Below are 25674 nucleotides of genomic sequence, written 5' to 3'. Positions count from 1 at the left end.
CAAGGTGCCTCTCCCCGGTCCCCCACGGGGCTGCTGGCCCGTGGCTGCTGTCTCTGGACAGCACCCCATCACTCCTAGGCCTTACTGGGTCCTGGTCCGCCATGCGAGAGCCCCAGCCACCCCGGCCTGGCCCAGAGAGGTGGTGCAGCCCGAGGCCACACAGCTCTGGGGATGGCGAAGGCTGTTTGAACAGTCCTCAGGTTCCAGGCCCCTGAGCCTCACTCTGTGGCCTCCAGCCCACCTGGTGCAGACCCCAGGACACGGAGACCCCGCGCCACCTATTTGTGCAGGTCTGGCTCACAGTTGCGGGCACAGGTCCCACGGGCGCCCCACTACAGCCCGGCTCTGTGTCCAGTGGAACGTCAGGGGCTTTGCACGGGCTCCTCAAGTGCAAGGGGACTGTGAGGTGGGGACTATTATATTTAACTCACAAATGAGGAAACTGAGGCACACAGAGGTTATGTGACTCGTCCAAGGTCACGTGACTAGGTGGAGCCAGGGTCTAAACTTGTGCAGCCTGGCTCCAGAGCCCTCCCTGCAGACCCAGGGAGCAGGGCTCTGTCTGGGCCCTGCCACCCTCAGCCAGGAGGACGGCTGGAGGATCCCTCTCAAGGGCTACTTCCCACAGGAGACAACAGGCCCAGAGAGGGAAGGTGGTTGTTTGCAGACACACAGCCCCAGCACGACCCACCTCCCCAGGCTCAACATGCCACTTTGGTCCCCTCCCCTACCACAAGGGATCATGGCTCTGGGGAACTGAGGAGGGGCGATGGCCTGGTGACAGGCGGCCAGGAGAAAAGAAGCTTGGAACCAGCAGCTCCTTGAGAAAGAGTCTTGGCTCAGGGAGGCAGCCCAGGGAGGCTGAGAGGCCTGGAGGGGAGGCAGAGGCCAGAGAGGCCCAAAGCCCATCAGCGCAGAGATGGGCTTCCTCCTGAGCTCTCCCATAAATGCTTTCCAAAGCTGCTGATGGCCAGAGCTGGGGGAGGGAGGGAGGGGCAGGCGTGGGGCAGGAGACGCCATCACCGTCAGCCTGAAAAGGACATTGGGAGTTCCATTTGGTTTTCGATCTGAAGGTGGCCAGAGCCAGGAGCTTGGGAATGGGCAGGAGAGAGAGGGGACAGAGAGACACTGGGACAGAGAGCAGGCAGGGGCAGAGACCCCGAGAGCCAGAGGTAGGACCCGCCTCCAAAAGACCCTGTGCCCCCTACGCATGCGCGCACCCACACCTCACACCAGCTCACGGAGCGGGAGCCTCCAGAGCCCTTCTCCCCTGAGCCTGGGCCGAGGCAGAGCTGGGTCCAACAGGGACCCAGGGACTGGAGGGTGGCCACCACTCCGCTCACCCCATGGTGCCTCTATGCGGTCTCTGACCAGCTGAGCACGTACCCAGGGGCACCCAGGGAAGGAGCCAGGGCCTGTCAGGGACCCGTGTAGAAACTGAGGCTCAGAGCAGTAAAGCAGCTCTCTCAGGGCCACACAGCTGGGATCAGAACCTGCCTGTGAGCCCTCTTGACCCACTGTCCCACAGGGAGACCGGCAGGAGGCAGCTACCCACCCTCTGCCCCACATTTTACTGACCCAAAACAGCCTGGCAGGAAGCGGGCATCACAGGTAGGCTGCGGAGTGGCCCACTCGGGCCCCACGGGGGGCTGTCCCCTGCCCACACTCACCCTAGAAAAGGGAGCCTGACCACACAGTGCCGGCCCGGGCAGAGGGGAGTCCCGACCCCACACCACTAAGGACACTCCGGAGAGGGCACCAGACTCCACGAAAGCTGTCCTGCGGCGCCACCTAGTGGTGCGCCGGTGGGAATGGCGTCCAGCACCGCCGCCTCGGTCAGTTCCTTTCCCCGCCACGCGGCGGCAGCGCCTCTGCCTACCACCGGCTGAGCGCCTGGCTGACCGGTGGACACGCTGGGATCCACCCAGCCCCAGGGACATTGGAACACGGAGAATCCCCCACCTGGGGACCACGTGCTGACTGGCCCACATCTGAAGGAGACAACTTGTTCCTTCATCCTGCGGAGCTCTGCTCCTGGGCATGTCCCACGTCCCCACCTCCTGGACATCGCTACCTCCTGGACATCTCCACCGGCTGCTCGCTGTCATTCCAAACCCACCCTTTCTCCATCCTGTCCTTTATGAGGCACTAACTATATGCGGAGCACTGCTCCGGGGACTAGGGATAAAATACTAAAACCATTCTCACCCTCCTGGAGCTGAGGGGTGCGGATGGGGAAACAGACAGTAAACAGCAAGTACACACAAGAAAACAGTCTGGTTACTTAGAAGCAGGAAAGAGACACCTGTTGGACCACACGGCTGGGTTCCAGGGCCCCCAGGGCCCTTAGGACAAAATTAAAGAGCTCCGCCCCTGAGACCACTGGGCCCTCAGGTCATCTCTTCCTCTCCCATGGGCCACTCCTGTGTCTCCCATCCTCCATCACCGTACGCGGTCAGCTCCTCCTCATCCTCCAAGGGCTTTCCTGTCTCTGTGGCTTGACAGGCCCCACCCAGAACCACAGCGCTGCTCCCCTGAACCGCTCGCTGGTGCAGGAGTGTCCAAATCAATCTGACTCGATGCCCAATCATGGCACCACTGGTGTGACCTCGCTGGGTTCTTTGGCTTCGATTTCCTATTCTATAAAGTGGGGAAAGCAGTTCCTACCTCAGGGTTGGGGACGTGCAGAGCAGGACCCTGACCCTGGATGCACGTGCTGTTATTGATGTGGCCTCCCTGGGGGCTAGCTGAAGGTTGGACCATGAGGTCTACCAGGGAGACTGGCTGAGGAGGCTCAGTGCCCCACACTATGTGCCAGGTATACAGAAGGCCCTCAGAACATGTTTGCTCGTTGAATTCAGTCGTTCCTTTTGGTTTGCCACTCACTTACGGAGTGGTGCTGCGCGTCGCCTGTGCCAGCGCGGGGCAGGGGCTGCCGGGGGAGCCCTGAACCAGCAGGCTCTTACCCACAGGAAGGCGTTCTCAAAGTGTGGGGTCTAAGAAGCCCTTTACCCTCTTAAAAACTTAATATCTACTGACATTTAACACAATAGAAACTAAAACTGAGAAAATATCTTAAATGTTTATTAATTCACTTTACAGAACAAAAAACTTATTGGTAACAAATATTTTATGAAAAAGTATATTTTTTCAAAACAAAAATACATTATTCCGCATGTTTGCAAAGGTCTTTACTGTCTGGCGTAACAGAGGACACAAAGTCCCTTGCTGTAAATTGCTTAGGTAGAAGCACCTGAAACCAAATGCGGCCTCACGATGTCCTTTCCTAAAACTAGAGAATACAACGCTGGGCCCCGCGCCACGCCTCGCCAGCCGTGGAGAATAATTGACCAACCAAGCTCGAGTACTGCAGGCGACTTCCGGGAGAAGGCGTGGTTTGGCTAGCAAGGAGCCTGTTGGATTAGGATTGGACAACAAATGTGTCCTTCCTCGCCTTGACCCGCTCCCAGTTCCCGCCCTCCTTCCGTGCCCGAGTACACCTTTAACGCATGCGTCGTGTGGAAGGTGGGCACTTCCGCCGCCCACTCCGGAACCCTCTGTTCTAGCGCGGGTTTCCGCGGAGACAAATAAAGCCATCAGCGCGGAAGTAGCGTGGGCCGGGTCAGGCGCAGTCATGTCGGCCGCGTTGCTGCGAAGGGGTCTCGAGCTGCTGGCGGAATCCGAGGGTGAGGAGGGATTTCCTGGGGGCGTCCGGCGCGGGCTGGAGGACGGTGGGAGCCGCATGCAGAAGCCCCGGGGTAAGGAATGACCCGGGCCGACTCAGCCACGGCGTGATGGCAGCAGCACCACCAAAGTCTCTCTTCCCTACAGCCTCCCGGGCCGCGCCAAGCCAGGCCAAGCCGAGCGGAGCTCGGCTGAAGCGGGCTCGGAAGGCGAAGGCGAGCCAGGCCCAGAAACTGCGAAACTCAGCCAAGGGAAAGGTGCCCAAATCGGCGCTGGGTGAGTTGCGGGAGGGTCTGGACGTGCTGCCCCAGGTTTGGGGACGGCGCCCTGGAGGAGGTGGCACTTGAGGCAGGACTTGAAACGTTCCCTGGATATGGCGCAGCGGGGCTCTGGACGTGCGGGTGGAGGAAACACGTAATAAGGGCCCTCCTGGACCGCGGCTCTGGCGGGGATGTAAAAGACGAGGGTGTTCTGAGAGGAGTTTGGAATAAAGGCCAAGTCAGCCTCCTTTAGGCTGAGAGCAGGTGGCGGCGTGAGAGTGAGAGTGGCCAAGTGAAAGGAGAAGACTAGTCTAGGAAGAATAGCTTGTGTAGAGGTCCTGAGTGAGAAAGGAGCTTGTGGCCTTTGAAACATGTAGTGAACAAGGGTTAAGATGGAGCACTTAACAGTTTAATACCTCCAGGTGCTGTTCTAAGCCCTATGCAAATTGTAACTCGTTTGATCCCCATACCAACCCGGTGATGTTGGCACAGCTATCACCCCCATTTTACAGATGCAAAAAGAAATACCTGACCAGATGGAACATATGGACAGTAGGCAGTGTGTCTCCAGAGTCCTGCTCTTTTTTTTTTTTAAAGATAGACTTTATTCAGAAAGAGAGAGAGAATTTTTCAATATTTATTTTTTAGTTCTCAGCGGACACAACATCTTTGTTTTATTTTTATGTGGTGCTGAGGATCGAACCCAGCGCCCTGCGCATGCCAGGCGACTGGGTTACCGCTTGAGCCACTTCCCCAGCCCCCAGAGTCCTGCTCTTTAGCTTCATTCAAGTGGGAGGTGCTGTGCTTAATGCAGTGCTGATAGCAGCAGAGATAACAGAGAATTGTGTAGTTGCAAGGTATTGAGGAGGGAGCATCATGGGCTGGAGTGGTGATTTGACTGTGAAGAGGGATCCCAGTTTATAGAACTCTTAGGAATGGTGCTGCTGTTAACAGAATAGAAAGCCTTGGGGAGGAGCAGGTGTGGGCAGGATGGGAAACACTGTTGGGTGTCTTTGAATCCACAGGGCTTGGTGCATAAGAAGTGTTCATGTATTTGCTAGAGTTAGAAATGACAAGGAGGAAACAGCAGGAGCAAAGATGTGGGAGCAGGGAAGTGGGACAGACTGGAGCACCAGTGAAATGTGCTGTGCCACAGGAGCTTAGTCCCCAAGAGGCCATTCCTGCCCATTCAGCCCTTTTCTTCACCACTCTGTCACTGGGGTTCCTTTTTGCTGTCTCCCTTGCTGGACTGGGAGCTCCTCACACCAGACTTCCCTTGGGCTTGTGTGTGGCCCTGATGTCCAGCCCAAGGGTGGGCACGTAATTGATGGGTATAAGCCACCCCACAAAATACCTCTGTGGCTGCTCGTTGGTCTAGGACGCCTCACCTCTTGTCTGAATTATTGCCAGAGCCTCCTTGCTGGTCTCTGCCTTCCACCCACTACTCTCCTAGTAGTCTCATTCTAATCAGCACCAAGGGGATCTCAAGTGATCCTCAAGCCTTGTTTCCCCTTTACCTCACCCTTCCATGTCTCCTGATGTTCTCCATAAGAGCCCTGAGTTTTCAGTGTTTGATGACACCCTGCATGACCTGCTTCCTCCCCACACCACCACTTTGTTCTTCAAACACGTCACATTTCTGCTTCAGTCTTTGAACTGGTTGCTCCCTCTACCCAGACATGTGTCCTTCCCCTAAACATCCACAACTCTTGTCTTTTGGGTCTTTGTTCTTGTGTCATTCAGTGAAATTTGCTTCTTAGACCTTCCTATATTGAAATTGCAGCCCTCTACCCCTGGCATTCCTCTTTTCTATCTCCTATTTTTCTCTATAAAGTGAATCAGTCTCAAAACTATTGTTTACCTGGTTTCCCATCTTTTCCCACTTACTACAGTATAAGTTGTATGAGGGCAAGCGTTTTTGCTGTTTCTTGCTGTGTGCCCAACACCCAAATCAGAGCCTGACACAGTTGTGCTAGGGACATATTTGTTGAAAGAGTCAGGACCAACTGGAAACCCCAGGGGCCTACAGGTGAGGGTTTAGCAGGACCTACCTGTGTGGAAAACAGATTTGGTCAGGAAGTGCCCAGACTGTTGCAGTTATCCAGGATGGGCCTTTGGCAGGGCCAGGGACCCAGGAGACTTCCAGAGAGTAATTCTAAAACGAGGGTCCTTGCTTGCCACCCACAGCTGAGTACCAGAAGCGAGAGTGTCAAAACCACCTCAGAACAAACCTGAAGTTTATGACCAACAAGAGAAGCACGGTAGAGGAGTCTGTGACCCAACAGGTTTGTCCTGGAGAGTGATGGCTGAGGCCTTTCCTCAGAATGCATGGTATCTCTGCCCTGGATACAGGGTGGAAGTTGGGCTAACCCATGAAGGTCAGCAGAGTGGTTGGGGAGAGGGTGGTCCAGTCCTACCTTGAGCCATACTCCCCTGTGACCTGTGGGCCTTGGTCTGCTTTTCTGAAAATAGAAGCAGTTTACCCTCACTTTGTACACTCCCTAGATTCTGCGCCAAAACCGGGGCCGCAAGGCCTGTGACCGGCCTGTGGCCAAGACTAAGAAGAAGAAGGTAGCCGAGGGTACTGTGTTCACTGAGGAAGACTTCCAGAAGTTCCAACAAGAATACTTTGGCAGCTAGGCACTTGGGCCCATCTTCCTAGGACTTCCCTGCCTCTGCTGGCCTTGGGACTCAGCCAAGCCAGGCACAGCCAGCAGATGGTGATGCACGACCAGCCTGGTTCAAGGAAGCCCTATAGCCGGAAGCACTGGAAGATAGGAATGGAGCTAATGAGCTAGAAGCCTTGGAGCAGATTTATACTCAGACTGGAGCTGACCTTTGCAGGCTTGGTTGTTGAAAGAGTCATGAGGGGCCATTTGCACCTGCCAGAAAAGAACACTTCTTTTTGCTTTGCCCAGGTAAGGCCTCTGGGCTGTTTGTCGGTAATGGGCCCTTAGGGATTGCACTCCAGGAACATGAAGGTGGCTGCTCGATGGGCTTCTGGGCCCTAATAAACATGGACCTGAGCTATGTGCTTCTGATATTTTATGGGGTGTCTTCCATCTCCTCTGGAACTCCCCCTCTGCATGGATCTAGGAGCTCCATGTCAGAATTCTTCCAGTCCAGGCCTAAGGCAGATGGCCATCCAGGGAGCTGTTTGCCCAGCTCCTCCCTAGAGGTGTGCTGCTGTTATTTTTGAGGCAAAAATAACATTTGTAGCTGCTGGGAGCTTTATTCCAGGCAAGAAGGCAAGTCTGGGGAGGACAGAGGTGCAGCTGCCTCAGCTACCCCCAGGAGGCTGGGTTCTGCTATGGGCACCAGTAGGTGGTTTCTGCCAATTCCCCCACAGCACCCAGGTTTCCTGCTCTGGTATGAAGCCCACTGGATCCTTCCTGTGTCACATAGGGTAAGGCAGTTTCCCCGCATTGGGAGTAGTCCAGAAGAAGCAGTGTCTCACTCTGATCTGCCTGAGCAGGTTGTACTTGAGCCACACCACCACAGGAGGGCAGACTGGGCCCTTTCCAGCAGGCAATGACAGGACAGGTAAGGGATAGGTAGTGTGGAATGAATGGTGCAACTTAGCAGAGGCACACAGTGGCCCCATGGAGGACTGGGGGCCTCTAACAACCACCCCTCCCCTAACCTGAGAACTCCCAAGGTTTCTGTGGGTCCTTTGAGGTTGGGTAGGTCAGAGGTGGGAATGCCAATCAGGCCCCCTGAAGAAAGCAGAGAGGCTGGAGCTGTAGCTCAGTGGCAGAGAACTTGCCAGGCAGGTGTGAAACTGGGTTCCATCCTTAACACCACATTTAAAAAATAAAAAGCAGGGCATGGGGTTGTGGCTCAGAGGTACAGTGCTTGCCTTGCAGTGTAAGACCCCTGAGTTAAACATTGTATCCCTCTTCAACTTTTTTTAAATAAAAATTTTAAAAAGCAGGTTTTTAATAGTTTTCCATACACATACCCTGGCCTCTTCCTAGCCTTTAGTTGCTCACTTTAGTGGGTACACAGGAGGGGAAACTGCCTAAAAGCAGTTTGGAGTCAGGTCGTATTTCCAGGTGGCCTCTACCTGCTTTAGGAAGCTCAACCTACCGCCTGCCTATCCAGGTCAGGGCAGGCGGGAGAGGGTGCCACCAATCATAACTATAGCAACCAGGACCTTGAGGGCCTCCCAAGCAGGGACTGTTCCAAAGGAGTGATGATGGATCTTCCAACTTTTCCCTCCTGCTGGTTTTTGCTGGGGGTGGGAGGGCCACATTCTAGCATCTTTGGACAGCTGTTAACTGTCTTAAGCAGCTTAGCAAGGAGCTGGCTCAGCACTCAGCTCATATCATAGTGTAAGGATGACCAGGCTCCAGGGCCCCTTCCTAACGAGGTCACACCCATCACCATACACTCAGATGCTTCCTGCCTCTCAAAGGTAAAGAGATATTGGGCTTTACCAGTGCCTCTGGGTCAGGGAGCTGCAGGAAACACAACCAGCATCCCAGCTTTGGCTGTGCTGATCCTATTAGCACCAGTTTTCCTGCCAAATGAGGGCATCCCACACCCCTGACTCCCATCAGGGTGGCTGAGTCATTTTCCAAAGCTGCTGTACATCTCAACTTTCAGGCCTCCTGTCACCACCCGGCACTCACAAGATGAGATGGCTATGTGGATACGTGGCTACCATCATTTTTTTAAATATATATTTTTTGGTGGACACATCTCTATTTTAGTTTTATGTGGTGCTGAGGATTAAACCCAGGCCCTCACATTGCTTTTCTTTGAATCTTTAGCTAAAGTCCCACCCCACAACCATAGACTGCCTTAAAGTGTCCTGGAGTCACCTACTAGTCAGTGACCTAAGCCTGCTAGATTTGAGACAAATCCTTATATTAAAAAAAAAGAAAACCAACCAGCATGAATATGGCATCCATGAAAGTTGCTGAATTTAAGACTTAAGCTGCTTAGGTGGGGTGTGATCAGTGAGCCTGACAAACTTTAGAGGCCTGAAAGGAGACAGCTGTGGGAAGGCCAGGATCTCATCCATCACCTCTTACCCACACATAAAACCTGTGTAGGTAGTTTCCCATTCAGGGAAAAAGGTGAGCAGGGCCATGCACCCACATGCCACAATAGGGCTTATATTACCAAGACAGTCACCCAGCTGTTTGAGACTGCAGTAAAGCTGCAATTTATAGTTCCCCTCCAATGAATCCAAATATGGGGAATATAATCCTCAGCTGTCCTGCCTCAAGGCTTAACTCAGGGAGCCACTAAAGAGGCCACTGCAGAATTCAAATCTTCCAAGTGGAACCTAATCCTCTTGTGCACTTAAGGACTGGGTGACCTCATCTTGGTATTAACAGGTGTTGGCCCAATGCCAAACAAGGAAACAGGCGAAACCCAGGCAGCCCCTCCCCCTCTACCCTGCCAACTGTCTCAGAACTGAGCAAAAGCACAATGAGGCATCTGGCCCAACAGCCTTCTCCTAGGGGATCAAATAGAAACCACCAGATCTGAGGAAACCAGGCCCAGTGGAGTTGAAGATGCTCACTACTCCAGGATTATCCCTTGTGAAAATATCCTCTGGTTACACAAAGAGTGTGTGTAAGGGGGGTTGCTTGATGAGGGGTTCCTTACCAGAGTCAAGAAACAGCAAGACTGAACTATTTAACTACAAAATAATTTATTACAACACAGCTTCAGCACGAGACACCTATGTACAAGCACAGCACTCCTGACTACCCTACTGAGGGACCCTTTTTTTCCCTCTTGCTTTGCGGACCTCTTCTATCAAATCTTTCAGATATTGGATCTCCTTGGCCAGAGAATCTGCCTTCTCTTTCAGAGCCTCATTCTTCTTTTCTAGCTCTTTACACTCACCAGTGAGTGCTTCCTGTTCTGCCCTCTTCTTCTGGCGGTACCTGGTGGCTGCAGTCTTGTTTTGCTCCATTTTTTTCAACTTTTTATCCAGCTTCTCACCTTTTACTTTTGCTATAACCATTTTATCCCCAGGAGGGTCATAAGGTTTGGGGCGGTTAGACCCACAAGGGCCACCTGGAGATGGCAGGCTGACATTAGGAGAGCCCTTAGAGGTAGAAGGGCTATGCTGGGGAGAGCCCAGGTAGGACTCTGGGCTCATGCAGATGCCACTGTCATTATCTGAGGGGCCATCTTCCTCCTTGACACACTGAAGGATCATAGTACCATAAGCAGCAGAGTCGGGCTTCCTCTCTCCTTCAGAGATATCCACTTCACTGCCGAGCTCTAAGCTAAAGGAATGATCTTGAGTGGAAGAAAGATCCCCAGGGGAAGGGGAAAGAGGTTGAAAGAATGTGAAAGGGGCAACCTGGTCTGTTTTTGAACTTTCTGGGAGATGGCCAATTAGGTTCACTACCTGGGGTGGCTCCTTATTAGTCTCCTGGACTAGAGGGGGAAAGAGATCACATGTATCATATAACGTGGCCAAAAGCTCATCTGGCATGGTTTCCAGGTCATCTATACTCAACAGGGCATCAAAGTCAAACTCCTTCAGATCCATTTTCTCCAACATCCAATCTGTCCCGGAGAAGGCATCCTCTGCAAAAGAATTCAGAGTGAAGGATGACGGGAGCCAGTTGAGTCACTTACATTACAGACCCCAGACCCATCACGAATGGCCACACATGAGCACCTACAAGTGGCCCACTCACCCTTGCCAGTGTCTGAGGCATCGACCAACCCATCCACAGCCAGCCACTCGGAGGAGCCCGCCTTAGCCTTGTCGCCGGAGAACCCATGAGGTTTGAAGTGCTTGGCCACCTCCAGGTAGTCATCTAGGAGACCTAGGCTTTCTTCAGCCCCCAAACCCGACTGGTCGAAGGGGGACATCAAGTCCCCCGCCAACACCTCGCTGCTCAGGAAGCTCATCTCGGTCATGTTGTGGGGCTTTGCTGGAATCGAGGAATGTGCTTAATTCGAAGGTGTCTCTGTCGATTACAGCAACACTGCTGCTGGATGCCGTGAAAAGCCTGGATGGGAATCAGAAGGCAAGACCCCTTAGAGGTGGGCTGGGCTGGGAATCCCGTCACACACGCAGGTGGCGAGTCGGGAGCACGTGGCGCCAGGGCCATTGTGTCCGCCTTCCCTGCCTCCAGCTCAGGTTGCACAAAATGGACGCGGAGGAGTCTCGGCCATTCCGCAGCCGGTCACCCAGGGGAAGGCGCTCGTCCCCACTTCCAAATAGGGCCACCGCCCCGCCCCGCCCCTTGACTCACAGCCCCGCCGCCATCTTGGCTGCTGCCACGTTCGCGGGGCGGCCGGGACCCCAGCGATTCCAGGAGTGGCGAGGGCCGGGAGCGCCCGCGCCCCGGAAACGCCAAAACAAGGACCGCGCGTCCGGGCGCTCATAAAACCGCTTCCCCCTCAGCGACGCGCCCGGCAGAAAGCCGCGCCCAGCCAAGCCGAGAGCCCCCGCCCATGCAGGGCGCCCGGCAGCGCGGCCCGCCCCGGTACTCACGCCATGGCTAAGCCGTCAGGGGTTGCCGCTGCAGAGCCTGGTGCTGCTGCCGCCGCTGCAAAGGCCAACGCTGCCGCAGGCACTGCTGCCTCTAATACGCCATGGTGGCTGCGCGCCCTGCGGGGGGAGGAGGGAAGGCCTACGCTCAATCACAACTACATCTACCGGCGGACAGGACAGAAATGGCCGCGCGCGGCGCCCGCCGGCTCTTTATAGGCTCTGCCTATGGGACGCAGCACAGAGCGCATCCTTCCGCTGCGACCACGTGACCTTAGCCATCGACTCACTCATTCCCATATGTGTGATCTCCCCACCGGCGCCAGCCCTGTCTGTATGCCAGGGAAGTAGTTTTGGAGGGAGAGGAGTTTATTCAAGGTCTCATGAAAGAAAAGGGCGCACTATTTTACAGGAGCCCTACAACGTAGGAGTCATGTCCTTCCCTCGGCCGCCGCAGGTCGCGGAGGGATCTCTCAGACACGCCTCACTTCCGGTGTTAGCTGAAAGGGCGGGGAGAGAAGTTTTTCTTGCCAGGGAAGCTTTTTTTAGAAGACCGAGCCGCCTGGTTATCGCGCGAGATGCTGATGGGAAGCGCGCGTCGAGCCGATTGGCCCATGCGTGGTGAATCATGTCTATTTTGAGTTCCTATTGGCTCCAGGCCTGAGGTGGGCGGGCTGTTCAGCAAGCCCAAGATCCGGGTGGGTAGGAGCCCCTAGCAGGGCGGTCACCTCTATTCTTGTTTGAGACCCTGCGGCTTCAGTGGCTCCCACAGCCCGGCCCCTTGCCGAGCGGCCACAAACGGGCCGGCTTCCGCTAGCAGGCAGCTCTACCCGGCACGCCGCAAATAGTGGCAGCCGGGCCTGGCTGGGGGTCCTTCCTACTCTGAATTAGCCAAATGACAGCCCAAGTCCCCCCTCCCACCCACCAGGGCGCTCGCTCCCTTCCGGACGGTTGAGCTGCTTCCGACCCGGAAAGGTCCCTGAAAGTCACCTGGCCCAAGACTTTATTTTCCAATGGAGCCGACAGCGAGCGGCTGGCCAGGCCGCCCCAGGTAGGCTCGAGGACCGCAGCGGAAATCGGGGACTGGGACGGCGCTCCTGGTGGGGCCTCATTGGGCGGTCACCCGAGCCCTGCCCACCTTCCCTCAAGGGCCAGCTCTGCGTCCCTTCTCTGAGCCCGAGTCCGGAAGGATGCGTGTCGTCTCCCTATTCTATGTTCACGTTGCCCATTCGAAAATAAAAGTATGAGGACTTCGGTTCGTGCAGACTCGATTCCCCCAAGAGCAGGTTTCATGCGACTGGTGTCGCCCTAGGGGAGTTCTGATTAACTGCCAGGCACGGACAGCTTCCCTACAAGCCCTCCCAATGGCCTTGTGAAGCGAAGCCTGCTCAGGGTCGTTTGGCTGGGGGCGGGGTGGTGGTTAGAAACTGTGGTCCTAGTGGGCAGGGCCCGCGCCCCCACCCGCGGGAGGCCGGAGTGCTGAGAAACCTCCCTGCACAGTCCGTTCCCGTGAAGGTAGAAACCTTCCCCTCCACTTGCGTCTGCCATACAAATATCATTTCTACAAATGCTGGCTTCGTCATTTATTAGCTGGGACATCTGACAAAGTGACATACCTGTTTTCTCATCGATTGAGCATCCTCGTCCTAGGAATGGAGTGAGACCATATACATAAAGCACTTAGCACGCTGCCTCCTACAAAGTGGCCAATAAATGGTTGCTATTGTTACTATTATTAGAACTCAGGTTTCAGGCCCTGACCTCCCAATCCCATGCCATCACCTACTTCCGCAGAGGACTCCTGTTTATAGTTACATGAAACCGACACTAGAACGCGATCCAAGGCATCCTGGATGCTGGGTAAGTGTGGTTTTCCTTTCCCTATGGGGTACCTTGAGACATACAGAAGTTGTCTTTCAGTGAAAGGCAGTAAGAATCCTGAGCCATTATTCATGTCTTTCAAAGGAATAATTCAGGCCCCCTGGGAGGGGTGTCCTCCTTTTGCTCTACAGACTTTTGAGGCGTCTGAGGACCTTTCAAGTGGTTGAGAATTTTAAAAAGTGACACTTCCCCAGTTTTGACACTGCCAAGGCCATAGAAAAATGAGTCTGGTGGTACCTTGTCCCACCCATGCCATTAAAGAGACTCAGGTGAAACATGTCAGTTTCTAACTGAAAAACGCAGACCCAGCACTCCCATAGTAAAACGTTCTGTATCACACACAAAAGTCAAAGTTGTTGGAAAGATTTTTATTTTCTTTTTCCCATGCTGTGGAAGGACATTGTGTTCCCCAGTTAAATTTCCTCCCTCAAGGAGAAAAAAAGGATAACGGTTCTCTGAGTCTCAGGGCTAAGCTGCTCCTATTATAGTCCTAGCCAAGACAGGACACAAAGACTGGTGGTGGACTCCAGTCTATGAACTAACACATCAGCCACCACTGAAGGGCAGGCAAGTGGCTGGAAGTTAAGTTGTAGACTTGACCTCAAGGACCAAGAACTTAGAGACTATGAGGTGATCAAAAGGAAAAGGTAAACAACACCCTGTATGCAGCTGACCACAGAACCCACATTTCTGGAATTTTGGCCACTCTTTAATAAATAATTTATAAAAAGGCTACATCCTGTGGCAGGAATCAGCTCTAGTCCTAAAATGTCTCTTACCATTCTCCTTCACCTTAAACTTAAGGCAAAAGGGCAGAGTTCTGGCAACTCTTTTGAGAGTTAATGTTCTAACCCAGTGAAAGCATACCATGTGTGGCCGAGGGCTCTGACACAAGGTGATGCCTCCCTACAGAAACCCCCTCAGAGCCTCTCCAGGGCCCTTGATCTTAAAGCTGATGCTTCCTCTAAACCATTTGAGCTTGAGTAGAAAACAAGGAAGCAAAATCAGCTCATCCGGAATGTGAACAGGTAGATAATCACGCCAAGACCCAGCTGCCAAGAGACCGCCTCAACATAGCTTTTCCAAACGTGGCCTTCACCATTTCTTTCCTTTAGTTTTAAAAAGTCAAAACCAAGTATAAAAAGAAAAATACTGCTATCCAGAACTCATTTTTTAGGAAGAGGCGAAACAGGGACAAACCAAAATAAACATGGAGTTTTTAGGTGTTCGGGATAACAATGAGTACATCTTAGGCATCAAGCTGAGTATATGATTTGCTAATCTAGATGGTGCCAACAGGATCTCCAGAGGGAGGAGGAAAAGCAGGTGCTGTTCCTTCACGGCAAAAGTGGGAGACGCTGAACAGAGAGGCAGAGTAATGGGGACAGCTACTTCATCTTTCCCCAAAGAGTTTTTAAAAAGGCAGAATTTTGCCCTCTTCCATCCAAGCAGCCCAGAGCACTTGGTCATCATCCACATTTTATTGTGAGGAAAATGGCAGCAAGAGGACAGCCAGCCCAGTCAGCGGACCCACAGGACCAAGGCTTCTCAGGACTAGTAGGAGGCTCAATTCTAAAATGAAGTTATGGTTTTGTGAAGCATAGTTATTAAGTCAGAGTTGCCCTGAAAAACAGGAAATAAACTCATTTCCTCACCTAAATTCAGGTATGCTTGGCTTTGATAATTTGGGACTCTGAAATCTTGAGGGTCTTTAAAGCCTTTTTTTTTTTTTCTTATTTTTGAGTTCTTCCCAATGTTTTATATAGAATTTAGTCAGAGATGGCAACTTGGGAATTTTTAAAGTTTTATAATATTTATAAAATTTACTTTAGAAACCAAATCCTTTATCTCAACAAATAATAATCTGCTTCTGTAGCTATCAACCCTCCCCTCTACTGGGCTCTAGATGGGTCATCCGAGCTCTCAGATGTCAGGTCCCACTCCATCCCCTCCACATCAGTCACCCAGGTAGTACGCAGGCACACAGAGGTTTTAAACTCCCCTTTGCTTCTGATGGACAACCAGACGCTCAGCTCTGTCAAGGTTCTTGCCTTTTCAGAAACAACTGGACTCCCACAAGGACTCCTTGTGTATGTACCAGAGAAGAGGCAGAGACCAAACAGCCAGGCTACCCTAGTTCTAACCTCCGAATTTGACAAAAAAGGGACGACACCTATCTCTGCCCTAAACTCTGGGATGCCGAGGTGTCAGTGCTATTTAAAGAATCATGTCACTGTCAGGGAAGGGCTGAGACAGCTTCCCAGAATCCCACTGATGGAGAGGTAGTAAAGAATTCATAAAATAAGACTTGATGGGAGAACGAAATACTGAATAGGCAGATAAGAGAACTGCTGTCAGCCTCTTGCTTCCAACAGGGAAAAAAACACAAAATCAGGAAGACACACTGATGAGTATTAACCACTCCCCCCTGCCCTCTGGATATACATCCATTGCCATAAGTAGCGTGATTTTAGCAGCAGGAAACAGGAAGGAGTGTGGGGAGTGCCCGCCTCCCTCTTCTGCAATTTCTTCCGGGTCCTCTCTCCCTGGCTAGCACCCATCTGCCCAGCTGTCAAGTGAAAGGCAAGACCAGGAAAAGAGGGCTGTGCATGTTCGCTTGCCCCTTGGCCTCTGGAGATGCCAGGAACGCTTAGCAAACACTCCTCTCCTACTGCTGTGGCAGACACTGCAGGAAGGAGGACTGGCTGCTGGGCCTGTCCTTACTCTAAGGCAGCCTCCTAGAAAGGCAGGGCCCACTGGGGGGCCACACACAGGCACCAGGCCCCAACTGGGACTGAGTTTTCCAGCTGACACTGAGCCTCTGCTGCTGAGGCTGTGTTCCTACAAGGCCTTGTTCTGTTGGCAACAGAGTAGGAAACAGACGAAGCCAGCACCCACGGGAGGTGCTGCCCTCGCTGCCCCATGCCTCCCTTGTCTGGCTCTGGGAGACACGGAGAGACAGACAGTGGGCATGCAGGCCCTCCACCAGGCCCTCTGAACCCGTCTCTCCCACCCCCAATCCTGTGGTCTTGCTGATGGTTCACTAAGAAATACAATCTCCAAATAACTCTGCATCCAGTTTATCCTGTGTGGGTTGACAACTGTGTTCCCAGGAGAGATGCTATCAGCACTTAAGAATTCTAGTTGAGGGGACGGGGAGGATGGCTTTGTTTTCCAGGAACCAGGGTCAAAAGCCGGCTCCTTTCCACTAGCCTCAGCCCCAGAAACCCTAAATACTGTCTCAGCACTCACTCTGCAGAGTTCAGCTTGCAAATATGCAGTCACAGCTCTTCTGTGATATTCAACTAAAAGGCAACACCTTGATTAGGCAGATATGCTCCAAGGACAAGAGCAAAACAGAAGGCATGAACAAGAGGAAAAGATAGAAAAGACACTGAACAGGAAGAGGCAAAAGGAAACCTGGGTCAAAATGCAAAACACCCAGTGGTCTCAACAACTCAGGCCAGCACTGTACCTTCTCAATTCATTCCAGAAAAAAATCAGCCTGGAGCAAGGCAGGGAGTAGGGAGCACAGTGTTTGGTAACAAAAATAAAAAGGGTTGGGTGAGAAAATAGGAGATCGAAGAGATGTCATTCTAATCAGCATGAAGTGACCAGGAAGATGGCCAGCAAGACAGGAGGCACCTAGGGACCCTGTGAGGCACCAGCCATGTAGCCAGCTGTTTCTATCAGAGACTCCAGTGCCTGACCGCCCAACACCTGCTCTGGCCTTCACTGCCCTACGTCTGCAGCAGCACTTCCGGCTCAGACAATGAGCAATAGAGAGTATATCCCAATTCGTCTATTTCTCCAGGGGTGAGCTCTGCAAATAAGTTCACCTTGGGGTTCAGGGCACTGGGCAGGACTCCTGCCTCTAAGTAGCTGATGAGTCCCCTCAGAGCCTGCAGGAAACGGTCAGCTAGCATATCTGGAGACCAGTCAGCCTCCTCCTGGGCCAGGTGGAGGATGACATTGGTTAGCTGGCTGGCAGTGAGGGGGCCCAGAGCTGGAGTGGACTTGCATATGGCCTTGAGTATCTTGAGGCACAGCGATCGGCAGCCTGAATCAGCCTGGTCCAAAGCCCGCAGACGCGCTGTCTCAGCAGGACGCAGGCTCAGCCGCCACAGGTTGTCATACTGGGCTAGCCGGTGTGGTCTGGCCACCAAGACAGTGTCACCAAGGGTCACTGATGGCAGGAAGTCAATGACAAGATGTTTGTCCCGCTCATACTGCACTTCAAGTGTCAGGGCCTCTGGAGGTGGAGCTGGCCGGATCACATAGTCCAAGAGGGACCCGATGGCCGGCCAGTTAATAGAGCCAGCCACAACCTTCTCAAAAGTGTCTGCTACTGTCTTTGGGGAGAGGTAGCCCCCGACAACACAGCGGTCCCAGTAACTGCTACCACGAGGAAAGTACTCTGGATTCTCACGACGAACCAGGAAGAAGCCAGGGACGTTCATGATCGTGTCCTCACCAGGGATGCATGACCACAGGTTCTGCTCCAGCACAAGGGGCACAATGAGTTGGATGTGGTCGGCTGTCACCACCTGCCAGAGCAAAATTAAAAAGGTTTTGAGGGGTTTACTCTGCTCAAGGGACATGCTTCCCCACACACAGGCGCCACCATCTTGCATTCCCCAACAAGAACAGAAGCCAAGAATTCTTTCATGTCACCAAAGCAATCCATGTCGTGAGGAAACCGGAAAGGAGAGATGGGAACAAGAATATAGGAAGGAGCAATTTTCTTACACTTTCTTCAAAATTGTGAATATGACTAAAAATGAGAAGGTTAAAGATGACGTGAGCAAAAACAAAGCTGCCCAGGAGCAGGTTCACAGCAGGAGAACCTCAGTCTGCCTGGTCAGCCCAGGACTTTCTAGACTGATGACACAACTGAGAAGCTTCTGGTCAGAGCCCAGCCCCACCCTTTGTGAGAACCACCATGTTACCTGCAGGTCGTCATAGAGGCTGCCACTCAAATACATGTCCCGAAGTGGCATGTCAGGCAACTTGGCCCGTAGGAAGCTCCGGAGCTCAGCACATATGTCCACGGCAGCTTGCTTGGCCCGAGCCTGCTCTCCAGCAGGGATGGCTGCCCGGTTCCGGTAGTAAGTAAGAAGTTTTTCCTGCAGGGACATGCGGAGTCGTGACTTCTTCAAGTCTACCTGGCCCTTCCGGGCCAATGGCTTGGGCCGGGGCGGGCAGAATGTATCTGCCAAGGCAAGAGAGAGAGGCACATGAGCTCTTCCCATGCTCGCTCAGTCCACAGCTGCCTCAGCCCCAGAAAGGAGAAGGGCTGGGCACAAAGGACAAGTACCTGCACGGTGCCGGCACAAGTGTGCTCAAGAAATGTCTGTGCAACGAAGGAGTAGTGATCAAGTCCAGAGGCAGTTCCAGCAGGGTAACATTCCCTCTCACCTGTGTCAAAGGCCAAAGAGTCTGTGGGAAGGGTCTGTAGGGACCGGCTCAGGCCTGTCTTCATGTCCTTGTTCAGCAGTCGGGGGGAGCCCATCCAGTTTGGTTCTTCCCAGCTCCTTTTCCCTGAATGACTCAGGCGGGTGGGACTGGTTGGGGCACTGATTGCCCGGTCATACATCTGAAATGGCACAGAGGGCCCAGGACATATACCTGCCTTTCCTTCTCTATTTCCTTCCAATCCCCTGCTCCCCAGAAGTTTGGCCCTAGTAAGTGCCAATTACTTCTTTTACCTATGCTCAGGATTGAACTCAGAGCCTAGCACATGCTAGGGAAGCACTCTACCACCAAGCCACATCCCCAGCCTCCAATACTTTGTTTTTTTCCAGTGGTGTCGTACTGGGAATTGAACCCAGGGGCACTCCACCAATCAACTACATCCCCAGCCCTTTTTATTTTCTATTTTAAGACAGGGTCTAGCTAAATTGCTAAGATTGGTCTCAAACTTAAATCCTCATACCTCAGCCTCCCAAATTGCTGGAATTACAAGCATGTACCACCACACCGTATATGGAATTTTTTCATTTATCATTTTGATCATTTCCTCATATGACTAGGATGCTTCCACATTTTCTGACTATACATTCATATATTATGAATACACCATGATTTTGAACAGTGATTCAATTATTTAACAAATAGTGCCAAGCACAGTAGTGGACACCTGTAATCCCAGCTACTCAGGAGGCTGAAGGAGGAAAATCACAGGTTCAAGGTCAGCCTCAGCAATTTAGCAAGACCCTCAGCAACTTGGCAAGACCCTGTCTCCAAAAATTAAAATAAGGGCTGGGGTTTTGGCTCAGTGTAGAGTACCTGCCTGGCATGTGTGAGGCACTGGGTTCAATTCTCAGCATCATATATAAGTAAAAAAATAAAAATCCATCAAAAACTAAAAAATATATATATTTTAAAAAATTAAAATGAAAAGGACTGGGGATATAGATTAGTAGTAAAGTACCCTTGGGTTTAATCCCTAGAACAACAACAAAAAAATCATCCCTTGGTATTCCAGGGGAACACCCTAAAGTTTCTAAAACCTTCTCATGCTCAAGTTCCTCTGAGGGCACAATACACTGCATTTAACCTATGTACACCTTGCTATATACTTTAAGTCATCTGCAGATTTTTTATAATATCTAATGTAATGGTAATGCTATATTCTTAAACAGTATTGTTTAGGGAATAATAACAAGGAAAAAAGTCTCTACAAGTTCAGTACACTTTTTTTTTTGCAGTGATCAAAACCAGGGCCTCACACATGCAAGGCAAGCACTCTACCACTAAGCCACATCCGTGGTCCCCCAGACACATTTTAAATATTTTCAATCTGTGGCTGGTTGTGTCTGTGGATGTGGAACCCACAGATAAAGAGAGCTGACTTTATCGGGAGGCTACTGCATGCTGGGCATTTTTCTAGGTGCCAAGAATAAACCATCAAACCAAAGAGGCCCAAATCCCTGCCCTCATCAGTTTCTAGTCTCCCAGAGAGATGTAGGCAAGACATAACAAACAAGCTAAATATAAAGTACACAGGTAGAGATGAATGTTTAAAAACAAAAAAGGTAGGCAAGGGAAATAGAAGTATGCAATTGGTGTAGTGCCACTATTCTAAAGGACACTTCAGTTATTTGCAATTTTTTACTTGCCAGGATACATTTATTTTATTTCCAATCATTTCTTTAGGGCAGAGTCCTGGAAACAGACTCAAGGCCTCAGATATCTGATTTCAACATCAAGTTAGACTGGCAGTATCAAAGTCCTGTTCCTACTGAGCTCTACTCTGTGAGGCTGCCTTACTGCCTCCCACCCCTGGCCCTGGCTGTGTGCACTTACCCGCTTAACCGCCAGTGTGGCGATGCCCAGCATGGCTGCTCCACCCACCCCCAGCACCAGCCGGGCATTGGAGAGCACAAAATCAATGGCTGTGCCAATGCCATTGTCATCCTTCTTGCCTTTGCGCTCACCAGCGCCTGCCATTGCTCACCTGCGAATGAACAAAAAACACAGCTATCACCACCTGGGACCTCAGGAACCATGCGCCTTGCGCCCCCTCTCCTGTCAAGGTCAGGTCTTGCCTCTAGCACTCAAGCACTAGGGCCTAAGAAAGGCACCAGATCTTATGATATAACTGGATACAAGGGAGGGGAAACTGACCATGTATACTGTGGGTAAACCGCCCCATGATCTGCAATCAGAGAGCATGAAGTTCACTGTCAGTCCTTGTTATAAACATAAAAGTGACCAAACACCCTGTGCATAGAAACACAACTACAAGTCCATGTGAGAGAAAGTGATCTCTTTCACTTTGTGAATGCTGCTACTTGACAAATGCTTGTTTCTTGGGGAAAGTACACAGTGGGACTACCAAAGCTCAGGTAATGCCGAGAAAAAAAACACAACACTCTAGTCTCAGCTGTAGACTAGAAAACAAAACCAACCAACCAGCCATCTGCTCAAATGTCCTGTGAACTCAAAACACAGTCACCTACAAAGTGTACATGACACAAACCAGAAGAGGCCTCCTGCCTGGTGCTCAAGCAAGGCAAGTACACACTTGCTCCCGGGCTACATCTTGGAATCATCCTGATTAAAGTAGCCCTGAGCCTTTCCCTAGTAAAGGAGGGCCTTGTGGGCCATACCTGACTCCTGCTCCCAGCCTGCTGCTCTCTCCCACTGCCTGTGACCTATATTTCAGGAAATACCCGGAAAAATGAAATTGTGTACCATGTGGTATCTTCCAATATCAGATCACATTTCTCTCAATACCCTGTAACAACAGGATATTACTAGTGTCACATCTCATGCCCCTGCCTATCCTTCTGTGCCCCTCAAAAAAGAAATACTTCTGACTATACTCATTCCAGCAATTGCATGGTATTCTAACAAAAACATGGGCTTTACAGTAGGAAATCGTGAGACTGAGAATTTGCCTAGAGCCCTGACTAATTAGCTGGGTGACCGCAAATGGTTACTTAACCCCTCAGCTATGAAAAGGGGAAAATGATCCCCGCATGGCCCCAAATCACAGGCTGCAGTGAGGAAAAAAACTCTGTTGCAATGCTGTCTGTGAACATTCTATAAACTGTAAACATGTTCCACAAATGAGGGCTGTCATTAAGTTATTTAAGATTCCCATCTACAGGGCACAAGGTCAGTTTCCAGGAAGCACTCGACAGTCCCACCTGTCCTCTAAGACAATCTGCACCTTTTCAGGTGGAGCTACACTGGCCTCTAAAACTCATGCTGAAACTATCCTGGGCTTCAGATTGAAACTATTAAGTAGAGCAGGCTTGTTAAAGACTCTCCTGCCCTAATGCAATGCCCCCACCCCATCCAAGGACCAGGTGACATCATAGATCGGGTAACCTGGAGGAGAAAGAGCATTCACAAGTTCCTACAAGGAGATGCCATCCTTATTCTAACTTAATTCAACCTGTTTGGTGAAACTGCTCTCCATGGCACATCCTGCAGCCCACTAGCTGAGAGGAACTCCACCTTCCAAGGAGGTGGGCCTGGTTCCTTAGGGCAATAAAGGACCAGTGTTGTTTAATAGGTTTAGTTTGATTTGCTAGATGAAAAAAGTTCTGGCGATCTGTTCCACAACAATGTGCGTAAGCTTAATACTATTGAAGTGTACACTTAAATGCTTAAATAGTTTAAGAAACAAAAAAAGAAGCCAGGCATGGTAGCACACGCCGGTAATCCCAGCAGCTTGAGAGGCTGAGGCAGGAGGATCATGAGTTTAAAGCCGGCCTCAGCAAAAACAAAGCACTAAGCAACTCAGACCCTGTCTCTAAATAAAATACAAAATAGGGTTGGCTTGTGGCTCAGTGGTTGAGTGTCCCTGAGTTCAATCCTGGTACCCTCCCCCGCCTGCCAAAAAAAAAAGGAACTCTGAGCTGATGGCCAGGACGAGGTATGCCAACATTTTGGGCAAGTTTTACTTGTTTCCCTAGACACAAAAATGGGTAAAGAAACACTCATCACTTAAGATAGTAAGCATTCTAGCTTGAAAGGTCAGAGCTATGAACTTTCCAACTTAGTTTACTTGAAAGTCATAGGCTTTTTTATAAATATGTCTGGCATGTACATGAGAAGAGCTAATAGCAAGTGTGGAGGCTCCTGACAGCCAAAGGGAAAGCCTCAGGAACAAAGTCCCTCTAACCTTTCCCCACCCTCCTGTCTCTCACCCCTCATTCTCTATGGCAAGTCATGGAAACCAGAACCCAAAAGCCAGCAGTAAAGCCTAAAAATATTAGTCCATCTTTCCCCCATCTTTTTGCAATAACATTCTCTGACCTTCTTTTGACTACAGTCCTAAGACACGCCCCTTCCCATTCCATAAAGGAGCCATAGGAGGAGATGCTACAGCTGAGGAGCCAAAGGTAACAAGGCCAGGCAGCCTTGCTGGGCTTCCCCTCTCCATCCATCACTGTAAATCATACTTTCTGTCCAGTCATTTTTCTGCACAGCTATTCACACTTCCAAGAACCTAAGCATAACAATGGGTAATTTAACCTGGGTCTTTGGGCCTTCATTATGAAGGCTCCTGTGCACATATAAAACTTTGATTAATCTATTATGCTTTTGTCTTGTTGATCTGTGTTTTCCTAGAGTGTCCCTCATGATGCTTTGTGATGGGTAGGAAAGCGAGCCCTTGTGCTGGGCACTTTACACACATTAATTCTTCACAGCAACAATCCTATGAGGTCAGTAATACTGTTATCTCCAATTTAAAGATGAAAAAAATGAGGCACTCAGCCACTGAGCCACACTCCCATCCCTTTTTTATATTTTATTTAGAGGCAGGGTCTTACTGAGTTGCTTAGCACCTTGCTTTTGCTGAGGCTGGCTTTGAACTCATGATCCTCCTGCCCCAGCCTCCCAAGCTGCTGGGATCACATGCATGAACCACGGCGCCCAGACTTAGGGTACACTTTTTAACATAGTGAATATCCATTGTATAAATGAACCATAGGGAACCCCTCTTAACCTGAAGTTGTTTTTTTTTTTTGAGTGGGTTGTGATAGCAAGATATAGTGTAGCTCAGAGTCAAAACAGAATAGGGGGGCTGGGGATGTGGCTCAAGCGGTAGCGCGCTCGCCTGGCATGCGTGCGGCCCGGGTTCCATCCTCAGCACCACATACAAACAACGATGTTGTGTCCGCCGATAACTAAAAAATAAATATTGAAAAATTCTCTCTCTCTCTCTCTCCCTCTATCACTCTCTCTTTAAAAAAAAAAAAAAAAAAAAAAACAGAATAGGAACACAGAGGCTTTAATAATTTGCTATTTCCCTTCCATATCCACTACCCCTCCCTGTGCAAGCAGGCTCCCAGGGGCATCATCCAACCCCTGACCTTGTATTACCAAAGGCAGTTCTGCCAATCAATGTACATGGCTAATGAGAACCAAAAGTCATTACATAAGGCTCCTCCTCCTGATTTCCATCTCTACCCAAAACAGCACCTTCTACCCAACTGATAAGCCTTAGACCACAGCTACCCTTCATTCTGTCTCCTCCTGCCTCAGCCAACTGACTGCGCTGCCCTAGTTGTACATGCTGTATTTATATTTAACCATCCACCACAACCTTAGCCCTTTAATCCATCTGGCCAGATTCAGTGCCTCTGTTTTCTCTCACCAGTTTACTCTCCACATCACCCTGGCATGCTCCAAGACACAAATGTCACTGCATTCTTACAAAGCTGTGATGGTCCCATCACAGTCCTTAACAGTGTTCTTCCAGATCTGGCCCAGCCTCAACTCCAGCCACATGCCTTACAGATGTTTCTAGCCATTACGAAATGCAGTTCCCATGTCCAGGCACCTGCTTATTCTCATCCCTCTGTCTGATGAGTTTCTATTTCTCATATGAGGTACACCTCAAATGTCCTCTTTTTTATAGCCACCTGGGATCCCCTCCCACCACACAGCCCAAGGCAGAGCTGTGCCTTCATTGTCTCCACAACTCTTCCTACAACCCTCAAGGATAGAGCTGCTTACATTAGAATTATTTCCCACCGATCTCCTTAGAGTGAGTTCCTTGATGGGCAGCATCATTAATCTCTCTCCCCAGAGCCCACCAGAATGCCAGGGCTATACAAGGCCTTCCGGAAAGGCTGCTGAATTAAATATGATCACTATACTGCAGTAGGACTTCTTAATAACACTGGGAGAGCTAAAGACAGCTAGCACACCCCTCACAATAGCATCCCCAGTGCTGTGTGCGCACTCATTCAATTCTCATGGAACCTAAAGAGGGAGGTACTATTATTTGCACTTTACAGATGAGGAAATGAAGGCCTAGAACAGTTTAGTGACATGCCCTAAGCCTCATAGCCATTAGCAGCAGTGCCAGGATTTAAATCTCAATCTTTGAACGCTGCAGTCTGTATGCTATGCTTGCTTTATAAATTGTCTTGTTAACAGAACAGCTATCTTCCAGAGCATGATCTGACCCACAGTATACCTGAATCTAACTGAAGAACAGGTGAGCTTGAAGCTGAACTCAAATGGTATTAACCAACGTCTTTCCTAACATTTTTATATATAAAGTGTTCTATGAAATAAAGTTGTGATAAAATGGTTCTGGTGGGACTTGAAACTCAGGTCCTGTTTTTCTCAATAAGAGAACCCACTTCTATTAACTTGTCCATTTCCTCCACTGATTTCAAAGGATCAAAGGGCAGGGTCTGGTCACAAAGGAAAGGTTCTTCCTTTCCTGGTCCCCCATATTAGAAAAAAAAAAAAAAAAAGAAACCTACAGGAACAAGGACCTACCTGAGGAGTCTTAATGCATCTGTGAGGAGGGGCTGGAAGAGAGCAGGAATGTCTACAGAAGGCACCTTTGTCCTCTTTCCCTTGAAATTAGAGTGGGAGGGGAAAGAGAGGATC

At 50.8% G+C, this 25674-nt stretch overlaps 3 protein-coding genes across 3 annotated transcripts; 1 reads left to right on the top strand and 2 right to left on the bottom strand.

Annotated features, from left to right (window-relative positions):
- Window positions 1–3528: 3528 nt before the first annotated feature.
- Window positions 3529–6584, top strand: RPS19BP1 (ribosomal protein S19 binding protein 1; the record flags this gene model as incomplete). Its single annotated transcript, XM_081309781.1, has 4 exons — window positions 3529–3686; window positions 3832–3960; window positions 6132–6229; window positions 6450–6584. The coding sequence occupies exons 1-4, from the start codon at window positions 3635–3637 to the stop codon at window positions 6582–6584; spliced, it is 414 nt and encodes a 137-aa protein (XP_081165907.1). The 5' UTR covers window positions 3529–3634.
- A 3009-nt stretch (window positions 6585–9593) lies between these two features.
- ATF4 (activating transcription factor 4) lies at window positions 9594–11614 on the bottom strand. Its single transcript, XM_081309751.1, has 3 exons — window positions 11425–11614; window positions 10619–10936; window positions 9594–10505 (listed from the first exon to the last, which is right to left on the bottom strand). Exons 2-3 carry the CDS (start codon window positions 10842–10844, stop codon window positions 9673–9675), a joined length of 1059 nt encoding a protein of 352 aa, XP_081165877.1. The 5' UTR covers window positions 10845–10936; window positions 11425–11614; the 3' UTR covers window positions 9594–9672.
- Window positions 11615–13649: 2035 nt separating this feature from the next.
- On the bottom strand, window positions 13650–20754 carry MIEF1 (mitochondrial elongation factor 1; the record flags this gene model as incomplete). The annotated part of the gene is made up of 4 exons (XM_081309743.1): window positions 13650–17849; window positions 18252–18514; window positions 18721–18898; window positions 20611–20754. The coding sequence occupies 4 exons, from the start codon at window positions 20752–20754 to the stop codon at window positions 17043–17045; spliced, it is 1392 nt and encodes a 463-aa protein (XP_081165869.1). The 3' UTR covers window positions 13650–17042.
- Between the last annotated feature and the right edge of the window lie 4920 nt (window positions 20755–25674).

This window comes from Spermophilus citellus, assembly GCF_964194105.1.
Source record: "Spermophilus citellus genome assembly, chromosome: 10".
Classification (NCBI taxonomy): domain Eukaryota; kingdom Metazoa; phylum Chordata; class Mammalia; order Rodentia; family Sciuridae; genus Spermophilus; species Spermophilus citellus.
The sequence above is the reverse complement of the archived record's forward strand: the minus strand, read 5'-3'. Positions and strand labels throughout refer to the sequence as shown.